Source organism: Athene noctua, chromosome 10 (genome assembly GCF_965140245.1).
Source record: "Athene noctua chromosome 10, bAthNoc1.hap1.1, whole genome shotgun sequence".
Lineage (NCBI taxonomy): Eukaryota > Metazoa > Chordata > Aves > Strigiformes > Strigidae > Athene > Athene noctua.
Genome location: NC_134046.1, coordinates 22467529 through 22484549, shown reverse-complemented (window position 1 = coordinate 22484549; position 17021 = coordinate 22467529). Strand labels below are relative to the sequence as shown.

Sequence of the window (17021 nt, the reverse complement as noted above, 5' to 3'; positions counted from 1 at the left end):
AGCCAAAAAGGGCATTCAGCTTAAAAATGCTTAGCACTCAGAGCAACAGAGCAAATATTTAGTACAGCTGCAGCCACAGTTTGCATTGCATGGTTCCATACTGCATTTTTGTACACTTACTCCATTTCTGTGTTGGTCAGCAGAGATCACCACTGCCTTAAAAACTTCTCTATTTATATGTCTTTGTATCAGCCTTGCTCAGGGCTGGTAGCTACTCCTTTGAACATGAATGCAATTACTATCCTGTCTTGATTTTCTCTCCATTTATTCTTTTTTTATGCCTTCTGTCATCATCACTCTGTCCCTGATCTGACTTTACCCTTCAGTTTTCTATGTTATAGATTCATATAGTGACAGAAGGATCAACCATCAAACACCCAGACTGTATCAGGCCATAAAAACTAGTTGGGTTTCTTAACCCCTAAATCTAATTCAGTTATCTCTGGCATATAGTTTAGCAAATCTACAGCTACACAGACATTCCTCTTCCAAGCACTGTTCCCCCAGAAGAAAAAAATGTTGTTGCACTGAACAACAACAAAAAGTACAGTCTAGCAGAATCATGGTTGGCAAGGGGCTGTTCACAACAGAGCTTTAACTCTAATGCCTCTTTAGCAAGCCCATCTGGCTGCTTCAGTTTTTTTGTTGGTGTCACATGCCCCCTGCCCCAGTGCTATGGTTTGGTGACCAACACTCCTGAAGCACCATAAAGACTTAGTAGACTACTTGCCAATTTATTCAGTTCCAGGGACACAGTTAGTGGCTTAGTACCAGGCAAGAAAGCCTTTAACCTTCACATTTTTCACATCTTTTCCATAGGCAAAGTATCGCTAGACCATAAGGCTGTTAGCACATCCAACATGAAAGGAGCCTATTTTTCCATTCTTGGTGGCCAGGGATAACAGTGTTGTCTTTTACAGCAATGCAGATAGCATGTGGATAAAAGCACATGACATTCTCTAAACCAAAGAACAGAAAACACTCACGGGGCAACAGCAAAAACTAAACCCAACTTTGGAGTTATGTTTGCAAATCAGAGCACACAAAATTATTGCAAGTCATAAACATACTCACCTGCTGCTTTGTTACAAAGCAGAGAAAGCTACGCCACTAACAGGAAGCGACAAATGTGTTTGTAATGTTAGTTGTCTGCTTGCTATCAATATTTGAGTTTTTGATTATCTTTTTTTTAAGATTTTAACTTGGCAGCTATGCTTTTCACTCTTTCAAGGCTTTTTTTGTTTGTTCAAGTAAGACAAAGCTTGCCTCTAATGTAGAGCTTTAATTGTTCTGGAGTGGATTATTTACAATAGTGCTGAATACTCAGAGCATTTAGAAACTCTTAAGTAGTCCCAGACATGGTTGTAAAATACTGTATTCATTAGACAGCACTTCTACTCCCTGGCTGCAGGTGTCCGATTTAAAATTTCATTCATTTAGACCTGTGTAACAATGTTAGTCACCCAAAAGACTCAGAACAGGCTCTGCTGTAATCTGCCTCTTGTCACAGGATACACAAACCAAGAGCAGTAGGGGATGCAGAGCTTAAAATCGCTCTGTGGATGGCTGCTTATGATCCCCTGCTTTGGCTACGATTAGGGAAACAACGCAATCCTCTGAGCTAGAATGAAACAAGACATCAGGTTGTAAATAAATTTTACTAAAAATATTTGAACAAGGTATTGCAAAGCTGGAAGTATTTACAATAGTTGCTGAAATATCCAGCATTTAAGCAATTCACCCAGGCACGGTTACAAACCACAAAAAGGGTAACAGCTTTGAGACATACTGCATGTGTTATACAAAGAACCAAATCAATTTCCAAGTCACTCACAAGATCTGCCATCAAGGTACCTCTGAACAGGTTCTAGGCTCCTCTGGTAAACTAACCAGGCATAACAGAATAAGTTACTTCTGGACTCGGCTCGTCAAAAATCAACACAAGAAAGATGTGTATGCTTACAGTCAGGGTACAGTGGGCAGAATGGCACTAACATCAGTTTTCCTTCAGGATTTAAGGAGTCACTGGGTTTGTGGTTCTACCTGCAAGAGGCACCACTGCACAGGCTGTTTTTACAAAGTGAAAGGATTGAAGACAGTTGCTGAAGATGTGAAGACGAATTAGCCTAAGTTTGATCTTTTTCAGCACTGAAGTGTAAGTCATCCTAGTGGATATACCAAAACGATGGTTTTCCTTCTACAGAACACACATAATTTCATCAGTTGACTCTTAACATCCAAAGGGACTTTCAGAGCTAAAAGTGACTGCTACCAGAATATATGAACCTGTTGCTTTTAGATGGATTATACAAAACCCAGGACATACTGGGGCAATGTTACAATCCTAAAAGTGTTTTTGCTTCTTCACTCTGTGCCATGAGGGTTTCACTGGCATACTTCTGGAGAAGCTCCATCTTCTTTCTCCGTACAAGAGCCGCCTCAATCTGCAAATACAAAGATAGGATGACATTCAACTTAATTGAGATGCTGAAACCAAGCATGCTTAGCTATTAAGATAAGAGGAAGAAAAACACAGGAAATAAACTGTGAAAGTCATGTATGCACTAGTGTAGAAGCAGTTGAATTAAGAGGAGTCAGGAGTAATACTCAACTGAAGCTCATGAAAGTCAAAAGAAACAGTAAAATAGATGCCTGTTTCAGATCCATGCTCCTACCCTTTGCAATCAGGACATTAGCTGCCATTTTATTTTACTCTCAGTAGTCACCTGAATTTTGATTCAAACTGTCTCAGATACAACTTTAACAAATGCAGAACACATGGATTTATGCCACACTAGTCCACACCCCTAAAGTAAGTTTAGTGAGCTTGCCTTTCGCATGAGCAACGGCTATGAACCTCTTACCTAAATTTTGTCTAGAAGTGCCAGCAATACATGATTCTTTAACAAGCATGTACTTTAAAAATCTACTAATAGCAACCTGCAAGACTTGTTTTGATCTCAGTAATAATTTTGTATTTCTCCAGACTGTACACGGGCACACACCATCTCTCAACAATAAGTGTTCTGAACGTCAGCTTTCTGTAATTTAGAATCTAGAAGGCATAATCCCATAGACATAAGGTATAGAGTGATCTGCCACTAAAAATGAGAAAAAATTACACTGACTAATGTCTAATTAGAAAAGATTGAAGACTGCTGTGTAAGTCAGTGGTTATGTATTAGAAAGCCTGTTTTGACTCACAGTTATGCTCTCTTCATTAAGAGAATACCATCATCCAGCAAGCCATGTTTTTAATCATTATTTCTCTCTTGCAGTTTTGACAAGCCATTACATGTGTATTTTGTTGAATGTGCAGGATTGTGACTTCACAGGAGAACACAGCATTGTCATCTGACAAGATGGCAATGGGGGACAAACTGCCACATGCTCTCTGTGTGATGCAAAGGCACACCTACCAAAAGATATGTATCCCCAGAACCTTCTCGCCTGAGTTGTATTTCAAACAACCTATCACTGTTAAAGTAATACATACCCTAGAGCAGTTTCAAAACATAATAGTCAATTCAAGGTCATGCCACCAAAATAATTTTAGAAAACTTATGACAGCAAACCCTGCAATTCAGAAATCATCCCATTAAATTCAAAAAAAAGTGAGACTGTCAGCAGAAAAGCACAATATAGTAGGCAATTAGGGTTATCTTGATCATAACACCACAACACTTTCCAATTTCTGTAATACTTCGGAAGTTGTAAGGAACTGAAGAAATGCCTCAAATATTCATCGACACAGAAAACCTCAAGGACAAGCTGTGGCCTTTGGATTAGTCTAAGGAATGTCACCCAAGGAAGCAGGAGTGTATGGAAGGACGTACCCCTCACCCCCTTGCAGTTGCATTCAAACTCCTTAGATAAGCCTCAGAGGGAGAGACATGGACTGAGTGAAACCAACTGTTTATCAGTGGCTCCATGTGTAGCCATGTGTGGCTCTATTGTGTAGGGCAGACTCCACACATGCATTGCTCATGTAAGAGCCGAGCAGTTCTGCCCAGAAGCCGGATGATTGCTCGAGAAGTATGAAGACATCAAAAACCTGTGGGACCAGAGGAAAAACTAAAGGTGGGCAGATACGCTGATCAGCTGATACAATGAACATAAAAGGCAACAGAAAAGTCTCCTGTGTATGCACACACCATTGAAGCTAGATCCGGGTGTATCCACCACCCAAGATTACCAGACCTGAGACAATGCTGGATCCAGGGGTGGTGATCTGGATTTGACTCTCTTTCTCTCCTTTACTTTTCTTTCTTACAGATTTATAAGAGACCACATTGCTTATTATCCTTTTCCAAGTTTAAATTGTTCTCTACCACAAGTAAAACATTTTAACTGGTTGTTTGGTGTAGTTTCACCTTAATTTAACCTGAGGGGATCACAGAACCGTTGCAATTCTCTGGGATTCCAGTCCAGGTCACGACAGAAGGTTTTGAAATTTTTCGGGTGAAAGTGGTTATAGCAATAGTACCACAATTCTGGACAGTTCCACAGCGTTTGTAAGAGGATTCAACAGCTGCAGAGTCAAGTCACAGAAATAACCAATCAAGGACACTTTTATGGATGACCTGCCACGAGTTAAAATCTGTCTTGCAAAAGCAGGGTGCGTCTCTGCAACTTCATTTTGTTATGTCTTACCTCCTGTTGAGATGGCACTGGAACATGCGCAATAAATTTCTGTTGGCCTTCTTCACCTTCTTTTTCCTTGCCACCTTCCTCATCAGACTAAAAAAAAAAAAAAATAAAGCCACATCAAATTTACTTTCTAAAGAGGTCATCAAAACCCACTTTTTTACCTGATTTGCCAGAAGGAACTAGATAGAGAATGATCAACGCTACAGACACAAGAAGTAGGTGAACAGGACCAAAGAACACAGGAATATGACAAGCATCAAGTTCAGGTCCTGCTCCTTGACATTTTCAGAATGATTGCTTTCATTCTTCATATGGCTTTTCCTCTTCTGTGGCAGGGGCATGAATGTAAAGCTATATTCCCTCCTCTTCCATAACACACTGGCTGCCATAGCAAAGCTATAAAGAAGAGAGGAGCCAGCTAACCAAGAAGAAAGCAAGTGCTTTAAAAATATATGTGGCACTTCCCTGTGTAGATATGTACTGCTTTGTTCTCACACCTGAGAGCTGGGATTATGAGTGAGAAGGTAATACAAACAAAACAGGGTACTGAAGGAACCACCCGTTTTACTTTTGGACTATCTCCTTTTCATTCTTGTGATAAACCTACTTAGGTACGGACTGCAAAATAAGAACTAGTTTCCAGTACCCCTTTTACAGATCTTTGAGAGCAATGGCAACGTCCCTCACTTCTCTTACTGGCGTTGGGAGCAGGGAAAATAAAGAAACAAGAGCCATGTCACAGCAGTGACTGCAGCATCAGGAAAGCCTTGTTGTATCAGGATTCAACTACAAACAAGACCCTCGCAACCTCTAGTTTTGCTGCGCATTGACAGTGTGAAATTATATTGTACAGAAAACTACCTGGGCTGTTACTGATGTAGATTGTACTTCAAAGCAACACCAATCAGTGTGAAGTTAACACACTGCCTTAAAAACACCAGCATTCCAGGCAGTGACAGTTAAATCTCAACAAGCTGTTTGCTGTTTCTCACTCAGGTAAAAAGTCTTCCCTAGCTGTCAGCTTTCCTCGCTCTCTAAGCCTGGACCAAATGTACTCATCCACTACTGACTTTCACTAAGCAGGGACAATTGCATAGTAAGTTAGGTAGAGAGAAGGGCAGAATGCAGCAAGGTTCTTGGCAAAATAACTCTGTCCAGGAAGGCAGTGTAAAAGACACATGAAATGTTACATCACCTTAGCCATCACATACCTCATCATCATTGACAGCATAGATGTTTACTTCCTCCTCCTCTTCCTCCTCACCTCTTGCAAGTCGTGCTTCTCTCTCCATTTTCCATTTTTCCACTGCTTCTGCTATAACTGGTTAGCAAAGGAAAATGGCAAGTGTATCTGAGAGCAAGTTAAAGCAGTACGGTCCTATTTCCAAAGCTTTTCCTACAGACTTAAACTTCTTGCTTAAATCCTCTACATCGGTAACGCATGCTTACTGTAGTGCCTTGACGTAGTATCTAATAAAATATATCAGTGTAGTTTGTGCAAAACCCAATGCTAGTATTGTGGAAGTGTGGTACTTGCTATTGCCTTAATTTGGGTACATTTTAGACACTAAATGTCATGGTTAAATATCAACCTACTTTCTGAACTGAGTAACAGGGTCACATGACCAGGCTAAGTGGCTTTTAGACCTCTGTAACATGTCAACAGCTATAGGAATGTTGATCACCATGTAGTTAAAAATGATTATGCTCCTCACAGTGACCACCAAAATAAGTCTCTCTCTTTTCATCTCATAGTTCATTCCTCTTACTTTATAGCACGATTCCAATTCTGTAACCTACTGCTAGCTCGGACCTCTTAAGCTGCTAGATCTCTACTACAGAGCAGAGTGCTAGTAAGAGCTCTAAAAGAAGTTTTAAGAAGCTCAATCAGTGACATTGCCAGTGTATAAAAACCCTAGAAGTGCAAGATTAATGCAACTAGGCAGTACAAAATGCCTACAGCAACATAAGTCAGCAGTCATTCCTCCTAGCTCTCAAAGACTAGAAATGCTCTCCCTGAGAAAGCAAGATCTAACTAGCTGCACATGACTGTGTTTCTGTGCGGTTTCATAACAGAAAAGGTATCCCAAATTAAGAACCTTTTTCAATACTTTCTTTCACAAAAATTTAACTCTTCTGATAACAAGGTAAAAACCACAAGAGCCCAGACAAGTGACCCTGAGAGAATCTTAGTTACTGTGCATTAACAGTACATTAATTGTACAGTAACAGTACATTGGTTTTGTTAGCATCTCTAGCCTTGTTATTTCAAGCGGCACAATCACTAAAGATAGTAATTTTCTTAAATAACCCCATGAATCCAGATGAGCTACTTCTCCTGTCTGCAATTAGCAGGATCTGCAAGATGAACACCGAGTGGGAGTCCTTTCCGGGAGCGCTACACCACAAAACTTCCCTTCTTACACTATCAATTGTCTGCCAGCCAGCTACCGTTCACTTTGTTTAAGGCTGTAGGCCATGCTGCAGGACATTGATAAGTGAAATATTTTCTTTATTCCCCTCTTCCTCCCCATCTTATTATCTAAGAAGGCAAAACACTGTGAAGATCTCGCACATGGAGAAAGGATAAATACAAGCAGTGGATAACCACACCAAGAGATACTAAGTATTGATAACAGTTACAAGCTCAACAACTTCTAATCATTTAAACATGCCACTTCCTGCAGTTTTGTTTAAAGTTTTTCTCTCTAATTCCAAAGAGATAATTGTATACAAAAAGAAGAACCGTTCAAGCAAAATCTGATGGTTTTATCTGCTGTGCTCTGTGGAAAAGCCTGCCAGGGGTTCCTATGCTAGAAGCTTTTCCTACAGAGCACTGAGGATCTGCCTGCAGTCGAAGTTTCAAAAAGAGGAGATCGTGAAACAAACATACAATGCAAACAGGCAGAAATGCCCAGGATCAGACAACGCTCACCAGGACTGAAAGAACTATTCAGAAAACAGCTAAGCTCTTAAAGGTGATGGGTGGCCTCTTGTTTAAAGCTACACAAATACCAGAAGACAGCACACAGCGCTGAATTTTAAAGAGGTTTCAGGAATTAGACTCATAATCCTCCAATCTTTACTGGGCAAGTCAGTAGAAACAAAGCTGGAGAACTAAGTGAGCAGACACATGGAAAAACATTATCTACTGAGAAAATACAGGTTTCAAAGGAAAAAATATTCACAAATGTGGTGAAGTTACAAGATAGATAACATGTAGACAAATTAACATAGGTCACCTAGACTTTAGGGTTTCCAGAAGGTTCCCTCTAATCTCCAAGAAAACTAAGCAGCTATGTTCATGAATAAATAAGTAGGTAACACAGGAAACAGCTGGTACAGTCAGTTTTCACAAAGGAGATAAACACTTGAGTTCCATAGATCTTCCTGCTGCAACCCAGTTTTTTACATTATTAAGCATTAAAAAGTTGGGGAAAAAAAGGAGATTTTGCTTCAGTAGTGAATCACTTGCTGACAATATTAAATCTTTAACAATAGCAAAGATAAAAGCCAACTCTAATGCACACCCCCTCACCCTGGAAATGCCTTACACAGTGGTGTTTTGGATACCTAGTGACAGATGAAAGCTGACAGCTAAGCACAATACAACCACCTGCAGGGGCAAAAAAACCAACAAACGGACAACTTCAGAGTCCACCATCATCCCTTCTTGGACTGCTTTATCCAGGTTTTGAATCTCACATACCTTTCTTTTCATGTTCTTGTTCCAGTGGCTCCAGAATACCATCATCTTCATCCCTGTAGCCATAGTACTCTGCATCAATGGCTTTCATAAGCTCAGCTCGAGTTTTCCGAGGTGGTGGGAGGGCTGAAAGAGCAGGACTGTCTTTCACCCAGGTCCATTTTGACAGCTTGCTCTGCATTCCTGGTTCCTACCAACCTCACAGCCACTACAGCTACCTCGCTTCAGCTAGTAACCGATATTGGAAGTAGTGGTATTTTACTCTGGCCTGCACAAAACATTTTGAATACTGGACCTGATGCTTCATACTGCACAGTTCCCACCCTGTGGCAATTCTACACTGCCACACATGCAGTTGTTTTCCCCCCCTGTACTGAAGTCCCAGTACTGAGCAAGACTTCTATATGAAAGGAACTAAAAAACTGACCCAACTTGCCCCAGATCATGCAGTACTTCCCATAATTTTTCTTTGCAGATGGCAAGTTATAAAGAGCTGATTCAGTAGGCCTGCCTCACTTTCAGGTTCAAGTAATTCCCCTTCATTCTATGACAAATCAATATATTTATCCACTTACATCTAGTTTTTCCTATTGTAAAAGCTGATTCCTTCTTCTAAAATTATGTTTAAGCCAACTTCCTTTTTGGTTTTTGTTTTGTTTTTTTTCAGTGTTTTTTTTTTTTAAATTCTGAACTCAGAGTACTCTTTAGAACTTACCAATACAGTTAACCCATGCTGGAAAGTTGCTATAGAACATTAGTCCTTACCATCTGGAACTCCCATCAGAAAGAAGAGTTTACTCTTCTCTATACTTCTTTAATTGCAAACAGCCAAAGGTGTTCTTTGCCCAAAGAAATAGTATTAATTACTTGTGTCCAGCATTTCATTCAGCTGATTGACAGGTTTGACATTCAGCTGAATAACAGCCAGAACATGCTGTTACTAGCATTCCCCACATACTACAACAGACATTTTCCTCGAGATATATAACTCGGTAGATTCATGTCTGGGAAGAGTTACTATTTACTTACGTTCCTTTTCAAAAAGTTCTCTAACTCCTGGTAAATCCTTTGCAGCTCCAAAATATTTGTAACCTCTGTTTCCTGGAACTTCTTTCCCTTCATGATCTAACATTTTTGGTCCAATCCTCTGGAAAATAAGCAGAGTTCTTTGTTTACAATTCTATTCCTCTTCCATCTCGTATTTCCTGTTTTCCTGGGCATCTTACTACTTTAAAGGAATAAGAAAGGAGATATGCTAGACCAGTTCAAACTACCCCACAAGTAAAATGCCCTCACAGACCATTTTTTATAGAGGTTCTCTACTTTTAGTACAAATCACACATTTAAAATGACCATGCAAACCCTAGAGAACCCATATCAGATTAACCTTCACAAAATATCTAAACCTGTCTCATTCTCTGTACTAGTACATTTAGGTAACAGATAAACAAGCACTACTAAATCTGAAAATGAGCATACATTTGATGTTTTGGCAAGTGAGAGCTAGTATCATTTCATTTTGAGCAGTAACTAGGTGAACCAAGTGAAAACCCTTCTACAGGCTGATTAAGAGTACAACATAGAAAACCAAAACCTACTGATGGGTAAAATCAGACCAGTGCTGCAAAGTGTTATCAGGAAGGCAAGACCCCCTGAACTGGTGTCCAAAATGAAAAGTCTGATTTGCTCATCATGAAAACAAATATTTCTTTGAACACAGTCTAACATCTTTAGGAGCTGAACAGAATTCCTCTCTAATAAACGCTGACAAAGTAATACACAATTGAACATTGCACAGATTTTTCTCATTAGTCACTTTACTTGTAAGCAGAACAACCATGTACTACAAAATACACTTACAGCATAATCAGGACCTCCTAGCTCCTTTATTCTGAATTCCCAGTGTCCTTTCTCCCTCAGAAGTTTGTTTATTTCATCATTCAGGTCCCGAATTCTGAATTCACCCAATCCAGCTATCAGAGTGGAAAAAGGCAATAAATTAGGCAGTGTACTAGAAGCACCAAAGTAATTTCATAATTTATGCATTGCAAACAGTACAGTTCACATGACATATGATTTTTACTGTAACTGCTCAGGACGGAGATTCAAAAAATAAAACATAATTAGAAAAATCTTACCATTTTGAATCTGTGCCACTTTCTTGGAAATTTCTCCAATGATCTAGTTAAAAAAGAACACAAGTGAATTTCTCAAAATAAAAAAAAAAGAGGCTAGGAAAGACTCAGAAAAACCCTAGAAAGATCCAACTTCTAAGTTGGCTTTTTGATCTAGAAAATGGATCTGAGCCTATCAATTTGAAATATCAACATACATTTTATTTAGACACAAATATAGCACCTCAGACACTTAAACAACATGGAAACATTTTTACAGCTGTACACGTGATGAGGGCAGGAGCACATGAAGTACAAAGGCTGAGAGAGAACTGGCTTTGATCTGCCTTAAGAGAAGATGAAAAGGGAATAACCTATTCCTGTCTTCAACTACCTTATGGAGGATAGAGACAAGACAGAGCCAGACTGCTTGAGAGGTGCACGACAATAGGACAAGTAGCAACAAACACAAGTTGGAACCAGGGAAATTCTGATTACATTCAAGGGTACAAAAAAAAAAATCATTAAGAAAGTAATTAAACAGTGGAACAGGGACCCCAACAACCTGTGGAGTCTGAATCCCTAAAGATATTCAAAACTCAGTTGGGCGTGGCCATGGGCAACTGGACATGATAGGATCTGCTCTGGACACTGTGGTGAGCTATACCATCTTCCAATCTAAATTACTCTGTGATTTAGCTGTCAGCATACTGAAGAATTCTGAAAAAAAATGTAAGCAGGCTGTCTAATTAGGAAGTGCTAAAGTTCTACCCACTAGAGAATTAGTAAAATCTGTAGCTTGACATTACCTGTCGCCTCCATTTCTCAGCTTTAGGCAATTCATTACACTCTGATGCAAGGAAAGGTCTTCGTTCCTGTTTGACAGAAAGCCATATACCATGAAGTTTGAAACTAGCATAAATATATTCACAGCATTTCGTTCAAACTTTATTGCTTGATTAACCCCAAACTACGCTCCCGAGTTCCAGTGCCTTCTACTCCCACTAATTTTTAATGAGTGAAAACAATGGCGATTTACAGCCCTGCCAAATTAAACTATCACAGAGTATAAATTCTACTTAAATCCACTTTATTCAAAACAAAATCTGTCACCTGTTTTTTCAAAACATTTCACAATCCTCTCCAATACAAATAATGTTCAGGCCAGTTGCATTACAACACCATTTTCAATATAAGAGCATCTAAATAAAAACCACCGTCTTCCACATAGCTATTAAGTTTACCACTTTCTCAATTGCTACTATGTAACGTAATTTTTTTCCAATATGATTGTTTTGTACTCTCTCAACTACAGTTTATCCAAAAGACCTTTTCCCCAACATTCTTCATATTCTGTTGACTTGCTTACACAGACTAATACTCTATCTTACCTTTATGACTATGTGTGCAGCTGTTTTGTCTCTTTTTCTACAGTACTTACACAGCTCTACCTTTTATACATTAAAAAGCCTTCTTTCACATAATATACCAGAAACCCTCTTCCATCTTATGCTTTGGCTGTTCATGGAATCTTTTTCACTAGTTTCTCTAAATTGTTGTTTTCCACTTTACTGTTTCACATTGCTTGCACTTGTGTGTAAAATATGATTTATTAAGGTGCAAACATAGGACACCTCAGTTAGTTTCCAGAATTCCTTTGTCAGTTACCCAAAATTCAAAATTGTAAACATGTTCAAAAAATATTATTGAGAACACTCTGATCCCACATAAATATTCTTGCAATCTGAGTTATGATTCCATGAAAAATGTACAGGAATATCCAGAGATAGTAGAGAATCAGTCTCTAAGGTTCTGTGTGGGTTTAGGGGTGCTATTTCTTTCATTATAATGGTAAGGGGTTTTAATTAAGAAGTTGCTAAGTCCATTTTTTTGTCAATCTTACACCAATCAAAACAAAAAGCTGCATGACTCTGAAGATAATTATAAACAGATGCACAGCTATCATGTGTTTGGTTAATAACATGCCAATGTTATGTCTCATGCAAGCCTCGAGTTCACAATGATCCTGAAGGCCCTCTGTTTCATGGTTACTGTTTTGTCAAAATATACCAAAGAACAAGATTATAAGAATTTCTTGTACCTCTTTTGGGAAGAAATCCAAAGAAACCTTGTGATTACTGTCAGTAAAAATAAGTGTATGTGCATCAATTTGAGTACGTAGTTGCACAGGGAGAGAACTTCAAAAATAATTCTCATTTTCTGCCCAGCACGCTGCCTCTATTTATAGCATTACTGTAGTTTGCTGTTTTTCCAAATTATTACATATTCTACCTACATTACTAAAAAAATTAAGTGATGCTCAATTTGCCCTTTCTTCTTGGCCACAATATACCTCTGAAACACACATACAGATAAATTTGTAAACAGATTATTCATATAAGAAAATTCTATTCACCATTACTGTTTTGTGTCACTAAAATACAACCCCTACTTCAGCTGCTTTTCAGATGACTAATGCCAGGCTCCTGTAGGATACCTGTATCTGGCATACAACCCCTCTGACAGCTGTCACACAGCTCCGTACATGGCTTGCATGCCACTCCGGACGAGATCTAACAAACCTTTAGGTTTTTTACACCATACCTTAACTTTTCCTTCCTCAAGCTGAGCTTGCCGAAATCTTGCCAAGGCCGTCCTAAAGAAAAGAAAGGAAGCAGATTTACTTTCACAAATCTACATTCCAACAGAAACAAGCTTGCCTCTGGATGTTTATTACTGACTTAATTACCGTCTGTAGAAAACAAGGGCTTGAACATGCTCATTGGCTAGCTCTTCCAGCTAGTGACTTCTTCGACACTAGCAATCCTCAGTGGTTAATTTCTTAAATAAAGATAAATCCTGGTAAGCAGCTAATTATTTTTTCAGTTTAGCATATGCTAGCATGTTAGATATTAGCAGCAAAAGGACGTCAACAAGTATAAGCACAAGCATTAAGTTTACATATCTTATCTAGGGATACATCAAAAAGCAAGCAAGAAACTCAAGAGAAAAATAAAGTTTCAGTAAGGATAGCAGCAGTTAGTAATCAAGTTTATTGATATTACCAAAATATTCCAAGTCTCTCACAAGTAAGCAGAGACTGCACACACTACAGTTTTTAAATACAATTTTACTTATTTACTAGACATTCACAGTTACATTAAAAAGCACAAAACAGTTGAGTGCATTTAATACCTTTAACAGCATACCTATACCCTGCATCTAAGTCAATTATCTTAGGCTCCACCTGCTATTAAGAGGCATTTCCAGAACAAAAATCACACCATCCAATCTAGTGTCCCAGACACACTGGATGGGATCACTCTGAGATTGCACCTCACCAGCTATTAGACAGCTGTAATCTCTTCAGCTTCTCCTTGAATTACAAGCATTTTAGGTAAAAGAACAAACATGAGAGAAAAATATTGAAAAGCCTCTAATATGGCAGTTCGAAATACATGGTCTGCAAACCTTTTTGAAAAATGGTCAAGAAAGCCAATACAAAAATAAGTATTTAAAACCCATTGGTTTAACCCAAGCCATTCCCAAGCAAGAATTAGACTTAAAGCAATGACAGATTCCTATCTAATCCCGTTCCAAAAGCGGGAACTGCCTATAAAGCTCTAAGAGGCCATCAGGACCTATTTCAGGCCTTGCTGCAGCCACTCTCCTGCCTGCCCAGCGCTGCCCAGCGCAGCCCCGTCAGCCCCACAGCCCTGGGGCCGCGGTGTACGGACACCTGACAGCCCTCCTACTCCCACCGGCTCGGGACCAACATCACATCCGCGAGTAAGTACCGAAACGCATTATTAAACTCCAAAACGCTTTTCAAAAGGCTGCACAGTGAGTCCCGCTGGGTAAGCACGGCTCTGTGGGAGTGAGCCACGGCACAAGAGGGTGCAGATGTCTCTGAAACCAAATCCAGCCGGAGTCTCAGACACGTGGGGCTGCCTAACACAGGAGCAGGATCGCGCTGCTCCAGAAAGCACACCAGATAACGCCGACGGATCTCGGGGACCCGCACGGCTGGACGGTCTCTGCCCTACGGCCAGAGCAAGCGGAGCCTGTACTGCAGTGCCCGCTCAGGGGTCTGAGCGCAGGCAGCGGCCCGCTCAGGGGTCTGAGCGCAGGCAGCGGCCCGCCCAGGGGTCTGAGCGCAGGCAGCGGCCCGCCCAGGGGTCTGAGCGCAGGCAGCGGCCCGCCCAGGGGTCTGAGCGCAGGCAGCGGCCCGCCCCAGGCGGGAGCCCCAGCCCCCCCCAGCCGTACTTACATGGCCTTTTCCGCGTTTCGAGCCTGAAAAAGAGAAAACAAACGCCATGTTACTGACCGCTTGGCAGCGCCTCACCGCCCCCCCGCCTCTGAGCGCCTGTAAGGAGGAAACGGACACCAGGCCCCCGCCTCGCTCCCGCCAGCCCGCCCGAGGCGGCGGAGGGATCCCCCGCCCGGCGCAGGAGCCACCGGCCGTACGGCGGCCTCGCTCTCCACGGAGCCCCCTCGCCGGGCAACAGCACCAGGAGGGAGCCCCGCACTCACCATGGCGCCAACCAGCCCCCTGGGCTCGGCCCCGCGCCGCCCCGCCGGACACCGCCGGACTCCGCCGCCGGACGGCGCCGCCCCGTTACCCCGGAACTGCAACCGGCCCCCACCGCGCCTGCGCCGCCCGCCAGCGGCCCCGCCGCGCATGCGCAGGGCGGGGGTGGCTGCGGTCGCCGCCGCGCACCGTGTCCGCCGGGAGCTGCGGGCCGCTCCCTGGCGCGGTTTTACGTGCAGTGCTTCTCACAAGCCAGGCTTTGTAGCAGTAACTGCACTTCAAGAGTAGGGCCGACTTAGCGCTGAGGGATCTGGTGTAGTTGGGAACTGTCAGTGCCGAGTTAACGGTGGTACTAGATGATCTTCAAGGACCTTTCCGACCTAGTTGATTCTGTGATTCAAGACTGCAGATTTCTGTAAATGTTATTTTTCAAATATAGTGTCAGCAGTTTCCGTTCTGAAGAGCCAGGCCCGAAGGCACTCTGTCGGGTGCACACCCTAGGTGCAGTTCAGAAAACGCAGCTCTCTTGCACCTGCGTGAGTGGATTTACACCACGACAGCAAGCCCACGCGTGCGCTCAGCAGCTAAGGGGAACCAAGGTGTGAAATCCAGCGGTTCGGATCACCCTCAGGACAATTCACAGGCTAAAGGCGTCACATAGTTAACTTCAAAGTACTCATCATGCAAGCAGGTGATGTGCAAAATCTTAAACTCCCAGCTACAAAACTGTGTATGGCACAGTAATCTTTGTCTTCTGTAAAACAGTACTATCCTTGAAAGCTCTAAGTATTTCTCTTGAAATCCAAGTATCCTGTGCAGTGCTCTATTCCAACATCTTTGTTCCCCCAGTACTTGAAGGATTATCCAGCCATTCTGGAAAAGAAATCCAGTGCTCGTCTCCCGTAGTGTTACTGCAGCACTTTCAGTTCACAAAATAATTTTACAAAAAAATAATAAAAGGAATTTCTTATTCTTATATATGCTTAGTTTCTACACTTAAAAATGAAAAAGGACTTTTTTGCAGGCATTTCATACATCACATTCAAGACTTCCTGCCCAGCAACAGCATTACAAGACATGGATTTAGAAAGGCTGGCACACAGACCAGATCCCTCTTTATTCACACCATCCCTACAGATGGATTCCCGCAGCATCTGAAACCCACACAATGAGCCTGGCTACCTCTAACTGCCGGCATGTTCTTCTGATGTCCAGCCTTACACAGCCCACAGCCTCCTCATTTTACTGTGCACACCATGCACCTCATCCTCAGTGCAATTGCATCAATCCTTTGCAGTTGGTCTAGAAAACAAACTGGGAAGACTGGTTTTTGGTAAGAATTTAGTCAATGGCTCCCAATTATTTTATTAAATTTCCCCTTCCAGAAAATGCTAACCCTTCAGAGAGCCCTGTCTGTAGAAAATAATACATTACACATTTATCTCTCTGCCTTCCTGATCCACATAATCCACCAGATCTATGAAAACCACTACACTGGTGTTTGTCATGGTACCAGTCTTCAAGACCAACAAGGATCCTTCAGTGTTAGTGAAAAAGATTAACATGGAACAAATTAAATATTAGGTTTGATTTTTCCAAGTCCCCACAATTTTTGAAGTCACCATCTGCTTGTTCATCTTGTTAAGTTTGAAGCAACCAACACATTTGAAGTAGCAGCATCAATATTCTAAACTGTTCTCTATAGAAAGATGACTAGGAAGAGATACCTTAGTTGGATTTTCTCCTTTTTGAAGTTACATCCTAGCTTGTATTTCTCAGCTTTCAAATCACATTTTGTCAAAAAAGAAACCACCTCAGAGGAAAACACTACTTTTCAGGCACACAAAAATTACACAGTGACAATAAAGCAGTTAAGTACCCGAGTCCTAAGGAGCAGTAGCTGCATGATCTTCATGAGGAACCTTAATCACCAAGTTCTGCAGGAATAGAAAAGTAGACTATAGACGTCACCCGCACTGCAGGTCTTTGAGACAGCATTTTTTAGCTACAGGTTAAGTCT

General features: G+C 41.3%; 1 protein-coding gene across 1 annotated transcript; it reads right to left on the bottom strand.

Moving 5' to 3' along the window:
• Positions 1-1639: 1639 nt before the first annotated feature.
• On the bottom strand, positions 1640-15090 carry ISY1 (ISY1 splicing factor homolog). Its single transcript, XM_074914389.1, has 11 exons — positions 15004-15090; positions 14741-14763; positions 13075-13126; positions 11280-11345; positions 10495-10537; positions 10217-10329; positions 9386-9503; positions 8360-8482; positions 5862-5971; positions 4654-4740; positions 1640-2444 (listed from the first exon to the last, which is right to left on the bottom strand). The coding sequence occupies exons 1-11, from the start codon at positions 15004-15006 to the stop codon at positions 2337-2339; spliced, it is 846 nt and encodes a 281-aa protein (XP_074770490.1). The 5' UTR covers positions 15007-15090; the 3' UTR covers positions 1640-2336.
• Between the last annotated feature and the right edge of the window lie 1931 nt (positions 15091-17021).